Source organism: Ranitomeya imitator, chromosome 9 (genome assembly GCF_032444005.1).
Source record: "Ranitomeya imitator isolate aRanImi1 chromosome 9, aRanImi1.pri, whole genome shotgun sequence".
NCBI lineage: Eukaryota > Metazoa > Chordata > Amphibia > Anura > Dendrobatidae > Ranitomeya > Ranitomeya imitator.
Window position 1 is genome coordinate 65,252,343 of NC_091290.1, and position 14,574 is coordinate 65,266,916.

The 14,574-nt window shown below is 41.8% G+C and overlaps 1 protein-coding gene across 2 annotated transcripts in view; it reads left to right on the top strand.

Annotated features, from left to right (window-relative positions):
- The window catches only part of ANO3 (anoctamin 3), a 745,314-nt gene that overhangs the window by 407,576 nt on the left and 323,164 nt on the right, over window positions 1-14,574 (top strand). For both annotated transcript variants that reach the window (XM_069740331.1, XM_069740330.1), the window contains exon 5: window positions 8,349-8,507. In XM_069740331.1, coding sequence (XP_069596432.1) covers window positions 8,349-8,507 — 159 coding nt within the window. The remainder of the gene's footprint in view (window positions 1-8,348; window positions 8,508-14,574) is intronic.

Here is a 14,574-nt window from a genome sequence, read left to right on the forward strand (position 1 = left end):
ATTCGTATAAGATTATACGCACCCCGAAGATCAATCTTAGTGAACCATTTAGCCCCCTTAATGCGAGCAAACAAATCAGTCAACAATGGCAAAGGATACTGATATTTTACGGTAATCTTATTCAAAAGACGATAATCTATACAAGGCCTCAAGGAACCATCTTTCTTGGCCACGAAAAAAAAACCTGCTCCCAAAGGGGACAAAGATGGACGGATATGTCCCTTTTCCAAGGACTCCTTAACATAATCCCGCATAGCAGTATGCTCTGGCACTGACAGATTGAACAAAGGACCTTTAGGAAATTTACTGCCCGGAATTAAATTTATAGCACAATCGCAATCCCTGTGAGGAGGAAGCGAACTGAGCTTAGGCTCCTCAAAAACATCCCGATAGTCAGACAAAAACACAGGAATCTCAGAAGGAGTAGATGAAGCGATAGAAATCGGAGGTGCATCATCATGAACCCCCTGACAACCCCAGCTTAACACAGACACTGATTTCCAGTCAAGGACTGGATTATGAGTTTGTAACCATGGCAGACCAAGTACTAGAACATCATGCAAATTATACAGTACCAGGAAGCGAATCACCTCCTGATGAACGGGAGTCATACGCATGGTCACTTGTGTCCAGTACTGACGTTTATTCATAGCCAAAGGTGTAGAGTCAATTCCCTTCAAAGGAATAGGGACTTCCAGAGGCTCCAGACTAAACCCACAGCGATTGGCAAATGACCAATCCATAAGACTCAGGGCAGCGCCTGAATCCACATAGGCATCGACGGAAATGGATGATAATGAACAAATCAGAGTCACAGACAGAATGAACTTAGACTGTAAAGTACTAATGGCAACAGACTTATCAACCTTTTTTGTGCGTTTAGAGCATGCTGATATAACATGAGCTGAATCACCACAATAAAAGCACAACCCTTTTTTCCGCCTATACTTTTGCCGTTCACTTCTGGACTGAATTCTATCACATTGCATTATCTCAGGTGACGGTTCAGACGACACCGCCAAATGATGCACAGGTTTGCGCTCCCGTAAACGCCGATCAATCTGAACAGCCATAGTCATAGACTCATTCAGACCAGCAGGCGCAGGGAACCCCACCATAACATCTTTAATGGCCTCAGAAAGGCCATCTCTAAACTTTGCAGCCAGAGCGCACTCATTCCACTGAGTAAGTACCGACCACTTCCGAAATTTTTGACAATAAATTTCTGCTTCATCTTGCCCCTGAGAGAGGGCCAGCAAAGCTTTTTCAGCCTGAATCTCTTGGTTAGGTTCCTCATAGAGCAAACCCAATGCCAGAAAAAACGCATCTGCATTAAGCAACGCAGCGTCCCCTGGTGCCAATGCAAATGCCCAATCCTGAGGGTCACCCCGCAGGAAAGATATAATTATCTTGACTTGCTGAGCAGGGTCTCCAGAGGAGTGAGATTTCAAAGAAAGAAACAACTTGCAATTGTTCCTAAAATTCAGAAAACGAGATCTATCTCCAGAAAAAAACTCTGGGACAGGAATTCTAGGTTCAGACATAGGAGCATGTACAACAAAATCCTGTATATTTTGAACCTTAGTGGCAAGATTATTCAGGCTGGAAGCCAAACTCTGGACGTCCATGATAAACAGCTGAGATCAGAGCCATTCAAAGATTAACCCCTTACCGGCATCGGACGTACTATACCGTCCGATGCCGGCTCCCCTGCTTTGATGCAGGGCTCCGCGGTGAGCCCGCACCAAAGCCGGGACATGTCAGCTGTTTTGAACAGCTGACATGTGCCCGTAATAGGCGCGGGCAGAATCGCGATCTGCCCGCACCTATTAACTAGTTAAATGCCGCTGTCAAACGCAGACAGCGGCATTTAACTACCGCTTCCGGCCGGGCGGCCGGAAATGACGTCATCGCCGACCCCCGTCACATGTCCGGGGGTCGGCGATGCGTCTCCATTGTAGCCATAGAGGTCCTTGAGACCTCTATGGTTACTGATTGCCCGTCTCTGTGAGCGCCACCCTGTGGTCGGCGCTCACAGCACACGTGCAATTCTGCTACATAGCAGCGATCAGCAGATCGCTGCTATGTAGCAGAGGCGATCGTGCTGTGCCTGCTTCTAGCCTCCCATGGAGGCTATTGAAGCATGGCAAAAGTTTTAAAAAAAAGTTTAAAAAAATGTGAAAAAAATAAAAAAAACATAAAAGTTTAAATCACCCCCCTTTCGCCCCAATCAAAATAAATCAATAAAAGAAATATCAAATCTACGCATATTTGGTATCGCCGCGCTCAGAATTGCCCGATCTATCAAATAAAAAAAAGTATTAACCTGATCGCTAAACAGCGTAGCGGGAAAAAAACTCGAAACGCCAGAATTACGTTTTTTTGGTCGCCGCGACATTGCATTAAAATGCAATAACGGGCGATCAAAAGAACGTATCTGCACCGAAATGCTATCATTAAAAACGTCATCTCGGCACGCAAAAAATAAGCCCTCAACCGACCCCAGATCACGAAAAATGGAGACGCTACGAGTATCGGAAAATGGCGCAATTTTTTTTTTTTTTTTTTAGCAAAGTTTGGAATTTTTTTTCACCACTTAGATAAAAAATAACCTAGTCATGTTTGGTGTCTATGAACTCATAATGACCTGGAGAATCATAATGGCAGGTCATTTTTAGCATTTAGTGAACCTAGCAAAAAAGCCAAACAAAAAACCAATGTGGGATTGCACTTTTTTTGCAATTTCACCGCACTTGGAATTTTTTTCCCGTTTTCTAGTACACGACATGCTAAAACCAATGAAGTCGTTCAAAAGTACAACTCGTCCCGCAAAAAATAAGCCCTCACATGGCCAAATTGACGGAAAAATAAAAAAGTTATGGCTCTGGGAAGGAGGGGAGCGAAAAACGAACACGGAAAAACGAAAAATCCCCTGGTCATGAAGGGGTTAAGAGGAGGAGGAAGTAGCCAGGCTGCAATAAGGCTAGGCAGCAAACTCTGAGGGGAAAAAAAAAAAAAAAACTTCCTCAGACTACTTATCCTCCTACTACAGCCAATACAATTAACACTTTGTGGGCCGGTTATACTGTCATGATCCCAATGGCAGGGGATCACAAAAAGGACAAGCACAGATACAAACAAGCTCTAGGGCGATGGAACCTGAGCTGACCGCGACCCTGAACCTAACACACAAATAAAAGTAGCCGGGGAACGTGCCTACGATGATCCTAGACGTCTCGCTCCAGCCGAAGATCTAACTTCCCCTATCAGAAGAAACACAGACCTCTCTTGCCTCCAGAGAAATACCCCACAGCAAATAGCAGCCCCCCACATATAATGACGGTGAAATGAGAGGAAAGCACATACGTAGTATGAAAACAGTTTCAGCAAAATGAGGCCCGCTAAAGCTAGATAGCAGAGGATACAAAAGTGAACTGCGCGGTCAGCGAAAAACCCTTCAAAAAACCATCCTGAAATTACTTGAACTCATGTGCCAACTCATGGTACATGAAAAGCCATTTCAGCCCACTAGAGCAACCAGCAGCAGAGAATCACATATCTGCAGGCTGGACTAAAAACCAAATTAAGCAAAACACAAAACAGGAAAATCCAAACTTAGCTTGTCCAGAAGGTTCTAGGAGCAGGGAGCAGAGGTAACAAGACACACTGGATACATTGATAACCGGCGAGGAAATGCCAGCAAAGCCAGGTTAAATAGGAAACTCCCATATGCTGATGGAACAGGTGGAACCCAGAAACCCAGGAAAGACAAGTCACCCAGTACCATCAGTAACCACCAGAGGGAGCCCAAAAACAGAACTCACAACAGTCTTGTTGGTGGCCAGGGAAGCAGGCTGTCAATCAAAGTGCTGGCGAGCAGCTACACTCACTGTATAGGGAGAGGCGACTGTTACCACTCCATGCACTGCTCCAATCATTGAAAGTGAGCTGCTAAAGGGAGAATATGGGTTAATTTTCATTAACCCTATATCTGCAAGTAAATAGTGTTTTGCGACCTGATGAGTTACCTCTATGGTACAAAGGCTCTAAGCCATATATTTTCCATTACAGTCATTAAGTCCTCATTGGAACTAAAAAAACAGTTGAGGGTTTCATCGGGGTTTGGTCTGTTTTTACCATGAGTGTTTCATCAGTGCATTTCAAATATGAAAAAAAGCAAAACTTCTAGTCACTGCGATGTTAATCACAGACAACATAAAGATTGTACAGGGAGGTCATCAATGAACTGTTCATGATTTTCACGGACTCATAAAGTTTGGATGGGTAATTTTAATTTCTGACTCATCCATGATCAAAAGCGGACATGTCTCTATGATTTTGTTTTTGCGGATACAGGGTCTGCAAATAAACACTGCTGAGTGAATAGCCCCATAGACCACAATGGGTATGTGTTCTATCCGTGAAAATCATAGATAGAAAACATATGTGAAAAGCAGACATCTAAATGAAGGCTAAAGGCAAGTAGCATTGGACTCTTGGTCTAATTGAATGATTATTGTTATCTTCCAACAACTTCACCCCATGTGCCTGAGGGAGCAAGTGAAGAAATTGTGACAACGTAATGTATTATACTTTTATATTATGTTGCCCCGGTATCTACGTTATGGAAAAATTTGTGTACTACATTACAAAGATTGCGTTATTTCTAATCTTCTCCTCTAAGGCTCAAGAGGACATAATCGTAGACTGTAAAAAGAACTGTTGTGCTCAAGCTGCTGTGCAAAATTAGTACAGTTCCGAGGAGTGCGTCCTACCATGTTGTTCATTTTTGTGCAAATCGCAGGAACTCAACAAAATCTCCATTTACAAGGTCTCCAGCATCTATAATCTGTTGAATTCCGGGCACCTTAGCAAATTTCCTGTGATCCCCCCTCCCTTGCCATTATTAATTCTGCTCTAGATGTCAGAAAATCTTACACCAGAAGAGAGATGAGTGCACGACTAGATAATTAATAGAAGCTTTTAGCCGTGTAACTGTAGCCGTCAGTTAGCGTGCGCTAAGCTCGGTAAGCTGTGGTTCTGCTTTCACCTAAGTGTCTAATCGCTGCTGTCTGCTTACTGCTGCTTTCCTTTAACAAGCAGATATTTCTAAAGGTGATGAAATAGCCAATCAGGAGCTGGACAGTGGAAGGGAATACATTTTCAGCAATGGTTTATTTAAGCGCGTAACAAGACCATAGAATTGTAAACCAGGTCAAGGAAACGCAATATTACACTAACCATGAAGGTTTAGTTCATGGAATGAATTAGTCAGTATGAATTCGGAAATTTTCAACACTCATTACCCCAAAGAATGGACATAAAGTGAAATGAAGCAAAAAAAGTAAGTTTGTTCAATAAGGGAATGATTTGTAGGTAACGATCATAATTTTGGTGCCTTGCTCATACAATGAGATGGGGTATCTGTTAACTCTTCCCTGCCACAGCAAATTTTTCCTACTTCATTTTTTCCTCTCCTTTTTCCAAGTCTTATAACTTTTTTAATTTTGCTTCAAGAGATCTATTTTAAAGCTTGATTTTTAAGGGAAATGTTGTAGTTTTGACTGATTACACTATTTATTTTACTATACAATGCACTAGAAAACATACTAAAAAAAAGCCAGTTGTGGTGAAATGGTAAAATTGGAATTTTGCCATTGTTTTGAATGTTTATTTTTACGACATTGATTTTTCTGGAAAAATGACTTTGCAACATGGTTCTTTAGCTCATTATGAATACGGCAATATAAAACTTGTATTTGTTGTATATTTCTTTTAAGTGTTGAAAAACACATTCAGTGTTCAGCTGGATATCACCGTCATCCTGAATGATCACAGACCATTCTTGCCTATTCAGGCTACTCTGTGCTTGGATACTTGGATATTATCACAATTTCTGTGCTTTTATTTGTACACTTACTTTTTGAGGACTGAACAGTGGTTCTCTGTGAAGACACGGCATTGTATCTTAATTAACCAGACACTGTTTTTAGCAAACCAAGAATAGTCGAATGTTATCTGTTTGTTGGCTTTTGAATTTACGTGTTGATTTCTGGTTGGTTAATAAAAACAGACTTTTGTTTGTGTAAGCTGCTAATATTGACTTGTATTGTGCGTTTACCCTTGCTCACTAGTAACATTTGCTGATATTCTAATTATGCATTGTGTTATGGAGCCAGTTTGTTGACTTCAAAAGCAGAGAGAGCGAAAAACTATGCAAATAGATTATATAATCAGAAAGGAGAGCAAAACAGAGGTGACGGCACCACTTTGCAGCAAAGTCTGATAATCACATATGTGGCACACATGTGTCAACTATACCATAGGATACCGGGTGCTTATCAAAGAAAAAACACCATGAAGAGTATGCAAAATATAGAAAAACGGATAGCACTCACCGATCCTTAAAAATCTTGCTTTATTTCAACGTTTAAAACATCATGGCCATGAGAACAGATGAAGGAGTGTGTGAGCCAGTGCTGACAACAGTTGTTTCACGCTCATTGACCCGTAGAAGCGCTGTTGAGCGCGAAACGGCCGTCGTCAGCACTGGCTCACACACTCCTTCATCTGTTCTCCTGGCCATGATGTTTTAAACGTTGAAATAAAGCAAGATTTTTAAGGTGAGTGCTATCCGTATTTTCATTTTTTTTGCATACTCTTTATGATGTTTTTTCTTGGATCAGCACCCGGTATTGTATGGTATAGTTGACGCATGTGTGCCACATATGTGATTATCAGACTTTGCTGCAAAGTGGTGCCGTCACCTTATTTTTTCTCTCCTTTTTTATTGTACATTATATAATCAAGTAATGTTAGTTGATCTCATCACCATTATTCCCCTTATCTGTGAAGCTGGTCTGATGGACACTTGCTAAGTCTAAAAATAGGTTACTTGCCTCTGTATAAAGAGACTCAGAGACAGGGAGACTGAGAGAAATAGACAGACATTCTGCCAAGACATCCATACATCAAAAAAGGACCAGAGACAGGACAGCAACAATTTTACATCATGGCTCTATCACAAGAGACACATATCTATCATTCTACAGGAAACAACCTAGGGATTTTCAGCCCCAGTTGGAAGAATACAAATCTGCTCCATGGACCAATGCTGAACCATGGATATGTCTGAGAAGACAGGTTGTGACTCTCGGGTTAACTGGCCTGGTACCTTGACGGACTGTCATCTTCCTATGCTTGTCGTTACCTCCTCTCTGTGTGCGTGCAACAGGTGGAGTAACCAACTCTGGAAGATGAAACCGGGTTATGATCCTCGGATCAACTGGCCTTGTATGGACTGAATGGACTGTCATCTTCCTACACTTGTCGTTACTTTCTCTCAGGTGGGGTAGCAACCGTGGAAGCGTTATGCCTACTTTAAAGAGAGAATGGCCTTTCGGCAGCTAACGGACCTGGGTGCCCATTGACCCCCCATATCTCCACATTCTCTATGGGATTGATACATGAAGAATTTGCTGCCCACGGACCACAAATTTCAATGTATTGTTCACGAGCCCTTTAGTTATCACTTTTACCTTGTGACAGGCTTTCCATTATGCTTGAAAAAGCATTGTTTGCTACCAAATCACTACTGGATGGTTGGGAGAAGTCAGGTTGGAGAAAGTTTAGATGACACTCTTTATTCATGGCTGTGTCCTTAGGCAAAATTGTGAGTGAGCCCCTCCATGGATGCAAAGCCACGACACATGAATTAGTACCATAATTTTAAGGAGTATTGCCCTTGAAGCTTGTAACATACAAATATAATGTATATGTATAATGCATGGCAAGAGGTATGTCTACTTGTCAATCTAAGGTCATCAGCCATTGCTCTTTAGAGTAAAGCTACCGTCACACTCATCAACTTTGCAAAGAGAACGACAACAATCCATGATGTTGCAGCGTCCTGGATAGCGATCTTGTTGTGTTTGACATGCAGCAGCGATCTGGATCCCGCTGTGCCATCGCTGGTCGGAGCTAGAAGTCCAGAACTTTCTTTCGTCGCCAGGTCGGCGTGTATAGTCATGTTTGACATCAAAAGCAACGACGCCAGCAACGAGCATAGGGCCCCTAGATGTGTGTCGGATCGGTACACTCCGGCTGTTTGACATGGAGCTAACAACCAGCGAGAACGAGAAGTGAGTCGCCGTTACATCACTGGATCGCTCCTGCATTGTTCTGGAGTTGCTGTGTTTGACTTCTCTACAGCGACCTAAACAGCGACGCTCCAGCGATCTAGTTTAGGTCGGCTCGTTGTCTATATCGCTGCAGCGTCGCTGAGTGTGACGGTACCTTAAATCCCATTGTTCCATCTTATTAACCACTTTCTTTTTTGTAACATCCAGAAAGAAATTACATCGGTGGTGTCCCTTGGCTTATACTTTAAAGATGGAATAAAACGCATTGACTACATTTTGGTATATAAGAAATCCAGTCCACAGATCGAGAAACGTAGCACCTTCGAGAAGAACCTCAGAGCTGAGGGCTTAATGCTGGAAAAGGAAGTAAGTGCCCTCAGTACATGAAATGGAATAATCTAAGAAAGATATATTTGTAATGGGACTCTAACGGTCCCTCCTTGCTGTTATTTTTTGTGCCGATATTTGTTAGTAATAGCATGCCTTAAATTAAAATATTAATGGGACGACTGTGTGCCTGCTTTTAGCCTTTAACATTAAATCAATTTTGGCTGACTGAGAATCCCCCATCCATGGTGACGGATGTTTTATGTGTATAGTGTGAAACATCAAGAAGCACTCTGCTTCAACTCACATCACTGCAGGGCAATTTAGTTTCTACGTGTTTGTTTTTTCTTATCTTTTTAATAGATGTTTGTTACTGTTGGTGTTTCCATGAGGATTTGCTTTCTCAGACGTTCATATTATAAATTCAATGTAAGTTCAATATGTTATTAGAAATTCATTCAGTTTAGTCCCTTAGGGTGACTTGGTCATGGATAGAAGTAGGGGGCAATTAAATCACATTCTCTTTAACCGATATGGTAACAGTTAAGGGTAAAAGAGAACTGTTAGCCCACCCGCAGTTCCAGAAGCAGCTAGTCTAACCACTCGGAACATCATAAATACCGTTCATAGTGATGTATAGGTAGGCAATGTTTGTTACAACTGAAATATTTTATATATCTTCAATAGAAAAATCACAGAATACAAAGATTCAGAAAATGTATTTGCTAAAATGAAACATCACAGTGCTTTTCAGGTCCCAGGACAGATGCCGTCCCAATCCTGAGAGCTGAAATGCGTTGTGTTTGTTGTTACATTTTAACTAATACATTTCCTACATTTTTTATCCTGTTTGTGGATGCAGTGAAATAATTTTATGACAGCCGCTGTAACTGCGTTTGTATTCACATTTCACTGTCAGTCCAATCATTGGGCATTGAAAATCGGGCTGGGGCAGAGTCATCTCCACTGCATTTTCTTACCAAACTTGCAAAAACACTCCAGATGAGTATAAACTTGCATCAATATCAGTTTTACATATTTATATACTGTATTCCACATTCTTACACGTGAAAGAGTTTATTTCTCTTCTTTTTTTTGCACCAGATCTCATAGGCTGGTTTCACATTTGCGTCTGTGTATGCAGCGTTTCATCTGCATACATCCGCATGCCTATTGCATACATATATTTAGCATGATGTACGCAGGGACATGTGTTCGCATGCATTCACCTGCGGATGCGTACGCATGTGTCGTTTCTCAATGTGCGGCGGGGTCCGGAGAACGCCATTATGGATGCACATCAATAAACCTTTTGCATATGATAATTATTCATCTAGAGTGCCAAGTTTTTTTGGATTTGGTCCAGAGAACGCTACATGTTGCAATTTTGGAAGCATCAAAAATTTGTCAAATATGCGCAGGCATGCACATGCGGATGATTGCATTAAAAAACGCATTACTGTGTCCTTGCGTACACGTGCGTTCAATGCAATTGCGTACTTCAGACTGCGCATGTCCAGGAACCGATTGAAGCACGCTCATTGAGACACCCCTCCTGGAAATATCGAACGCATGCGCATAAAAAATGCAAACGCAATAAAAAAATGCATACATATGCATGCACATGCAGTGTTTTTTTGTCGTCATGCGTAAGCTGATGCGGATAAAAAGTCTGCGTTATAATGCTTTTGCTTGTGTTTTTGCATGCGTTTGCAGTTGCGGATGATGCTCTACGCACATATATGCAATTGTGAACCTAGCCTTACCGAGGCACATTAATTGGGCATCATTCTTGTCCTTGTCATAACCCAACCCAATAACAAACAAGGTCTCTTGGTGGGTGCAGAGGTTGCAGCCACAACTGCACCCTGGAGCCTAGGGAAGCCCAAAAGGTTTATTCCTCTCATATGAGAAGACCTACAGTATGATAGTTGGGGGCTCTTTTAGAAATGTCGCATTGGGCACCACAATTTTCATGTTGCCCCACAGTGCCCAAGCCAAGGAATATGTGCTCTTGGTCTGAAGGTCAGCATGAAGTGCCGTTCATTCAATGCACTAAATACTCCATCCCATAAAAAATATCCGCAGCTTGAAGATCACATCCAATAGGTTATACAAAGACATGTAAATCCATAGCATTGTTGGTGCCCGATGAGATCATTGATTTATTCTACCATTGATGAAGGAAAAAGCAAATGAGTTGTTCAGCACTGCTGTGAAAGAATACAGGATGTCTATCTAACACGAAGTGGTTTATTCGTGAACGCATGTCAAAGTATCCAACCTCTTCATCAGGACAACCAATAAACAAACAGTAAAATGAATAAACAGAATGAATCAGATGCATGAAATCAAACCCGGCTTTGTCTATTCTTTACTGGTAAAGCAGAGTGTGGTTGTCCGTGTAAGTCACACTTCTAATCATGATTTTGGTTTTCTTAAATCACTGCTCGGGCAGGTGCTGAAATAAGTGCTAACATAAATATGAACTCAATGAAGTTATTTGAATAAGATTGAGTGCATGTCTACGCTCATTTGTAGATTGTTGGGTTATGTCACAAATTACGTCAAATTACAACAAAATTACAACATGCAGCGAAAACCAAAACAAGGAAAATGTCAATATATTTTGTTTATATATTTTTATTTTTTTCGTTATTTCCACTTCAACACAATCTGTTCAGATAATATTTTTTAGTAAATTTCATACTATATTGATTTTTGATTGTTGATGATTTCTTTATTATGCTTATCTTGTAACATCTGATTTTTAACTGTTGACCTCGGGTGAAATGTCACTCAGCGGTCATATGTCCTGATCCTATTTCTTTCTTTCTTAGGCTACTTTCACACTAGCGTTGTGCACTGCACGCCGCTATGCGTCCTTTTGTAGAAAAAACGCATCCTGCAAAAGTGCTTGCAGGATGCGTTTTTTTCTCCATTGACTTGCATTAGCGTCGCATTGCGATGCTTTGTCACACGTCGCAACCGTCGTGCGACGGTTGCGCCGTGTTGTGGCAGACCATCGGCTGCAAAAAACGTTACATGTAACGTTTTTTGCTGCCGACGGTCTGTCATTTCCGACCGCGCTTGCGCGGCCGGAGCTCCGCCCCCACCTCCCCGCACCTCACAATGGGGCAGCGGCAGTGCTGTTAAAATGCATCCGCTGCCCCCGTTGTGCGGCGCATTCACTGCTAGCGTCGGAACGTCGGCCCGACGCACTGCGACTGGCCGAGTATGACGCTAGTGTGAAAGTAGCCTTACACTCGTGTTTTTCAAATGTCTTCTCTATTTCTATCTTCTCATGCTATTTGGATCCTCATTGTGATTGTCCTGATGAAGAAGTTGTATACTTTGAAACGCGTTGACAAATATACCACTTACTATGGATTGGCATCCTCCATTCTTTCACGGCAGAGCAGACCAACCAATTTGCTTTTTACTTGTACGCTTTCCTCTCTTGGTGGGTCTTCAGCAGTCTTAACCATTATCAGTGGTTGTGTGCACACAGCCCAACCAGGTGAGCACAATTTGTGCATTCCTTTTAATATTGATACCCAGATAAGACCCTATTTTGCACTTTGTCCCTTTTCGATTCCTCCTTTTCCTATGCTACCATTGCTGTTTTGACACGTCAGATTATTTATGGGATATGTTCACACATGACAGATTTACAGCTGGAAAATGTATCACATTTATTGTTGCTGACAATTGGATTTCTTCCTTGGATATGCCTCAGATGTATTTGATTCTAATGGGGGTAATCCTTCAGCTTCACTGTTTGGAATAAGTGAGAAGAAAGGTCATGCTCAGGTCCATAAAGGGGCACCTTGTCTGCTATGCTACATTCTGGGGTACATAGGCACAGTTTCTAGTATGCAAGTATCAGTGAGCTTCATACTTTTTGTTTGCTACCAATAAAAAAAGCTCTAATAAATATGTGAAATCACTGAGTGCTATTCTTTGCAGTCGATAAATGGCACACTCGTCATTGAAGGGTGGATCTGTCATGACTCTTAATAAGACTGTTAATAACATTCCCCATGGATTGGACAGCTCTTTATTAAAAGTAACCACCAGGGAGGTAATGACAGAAGGACAACCATCACATGTACAATATGGAGAGAGTCTTCAGGACAAAAAGTGTTAGTAAGGCTACGTTCACACTAGCGTTCGGCTAGTGTGCGTCGCGCTAGCGTCGGGCGACGCAGCGGCGACGCACGCGTCATGCGCCCCTATGTTTAACATGGGGGACGCATGCGTTTTTGTTTGTTGCGTTTTCCGACACGTGCGTCTTTTTTTACGCTAGCGTCGGACCAAGAAAACGCAACAAGTTGCATTTTTCTTGCGTCCGATTTTCGTCAAAAAACGACGCATGCGTCGAAAAACGCAGCGTTTTTGCGTGCGTTTGCATGCGTTTTTCGGTGCGTTGTGCGTCGCGTCGCCGACGCAGCGGCGCACAACGCTAGTGTGAACGTAGCCTAAATAGCACCTTCTTATATTCTGAATGGCTTTTTTCTGTACATTTAAAATTCCAATAATCATATTCTAAATTATGCTGTGTCATGAGAACAGACCAGAAACAATTATCTATCAGCATCCTGATTCCTAATTCACATACAAATAAAGGCTCCTTAGAGTACCCCATAGTTTCACTGCAGTGTGCACAGAGACAAGCATAAAGTGAAGAAGAAAATATACAAGTAGGCTAAACCTTTCGATTTACAAACCACCTCAAACTACCATCTGATTTGGGGACCTCACTCTACACTGACCCGATTAAAGGGGTTATTCTCAAGTTATTGCTTGAGCAGCACACAGTTTTCCAGACTCTCCTTATTTCCTAGTTTTTTGCAGGGTCGGCTCTCCTCAAGTGAATGGTCTTATGAGCCGGAGAGCTGTAGTATTAGCACAAGTAGAAAGCTCAGCACAAGTTCGGTTGCAATACACAACCACTGATAAAAAGCTCTAAAAATTATCTTTAGCTTTTTTTAAATGTATTAAAATCAATCAAAAATGTTTTGTTAAAAACATAGGGGTGTGTTTAGACGCATGAAGCCAGAAACCTAAAGTGGGCACAGAGGAATATACTGTATACAATATCTTGATAGGACAAATATCAAGGGCCTGAGTGCCCCTAGCTTGCTCTAGATTAACCATGTCTATCCACGGAGGTTGGTAGGAATAATTAGGTGCCCCGACTCACTGATGACTATCGCTTACTTGCCCTAGTGAACACTGGAACTGGTAATAGGCATCAGAAAAAAAATGCCAATACATGTAGAACAACAAATATGACCTATGTATTACCAATGTCTTCCATTATTAAAGATAACCTAATATTATGGAAGTACTAAAACACTTAGTTGTGTCAAAGGGATAGAAGCTAAGGGGTATTGTGTCCCTCTAATGTGCACAACAACATGCAAATAGATGCCCGAGGACCATAGCCTAAATGGAGAGCTCAGAGAAGCCGGACAAAACATGATAAAGGAACCCCCTTCAGCTCATAGTAAACCATGGTGGAAGGGTTATAGACCAAAACATTGATGACCTATATTAATAGGCAATTTCACAAAGTTATAAAATACTTTGCTTGGTGATCATTGCATAACCCCTATGCGTTGCCCCCCACATGTAGTTTTGAAGTTCATCACGGAATCTTTCAAAAGGAGATTTGGCAGATTCTATAGACAGTACACTGGTCTTCAGATGCAGTGGGACGCACTAAAGTGCCGATGTGCATGAAAATGAATAGTGCTTGAAAAAAGCGTAATTTCCCCTGTCGTACCCGGAAATGACATGGCTGCATAGTGGAACGCATATGTGTTCCAGCATCACCGTGTGGTCACATACAGCTTGTCGCCGGAAGTTATATAAATGGCCAGTGGAACTAATACTAATAAACAGTTTGATGATGCCAAAGAAGTCTTCTCAGAAATTATGTCATATTTTTTTATCCTTTTCAAACGTACCCTAAAATCAACCTCTTTGGGATTGTCAGAGGCCAACAAGAATAATATAAAATCTTGGTGGGAGGTAAAGTCCCTTGAAAATTATATTAGGCTAAACATTGTACCTTATGGACTAAGGATCACTAACGCCC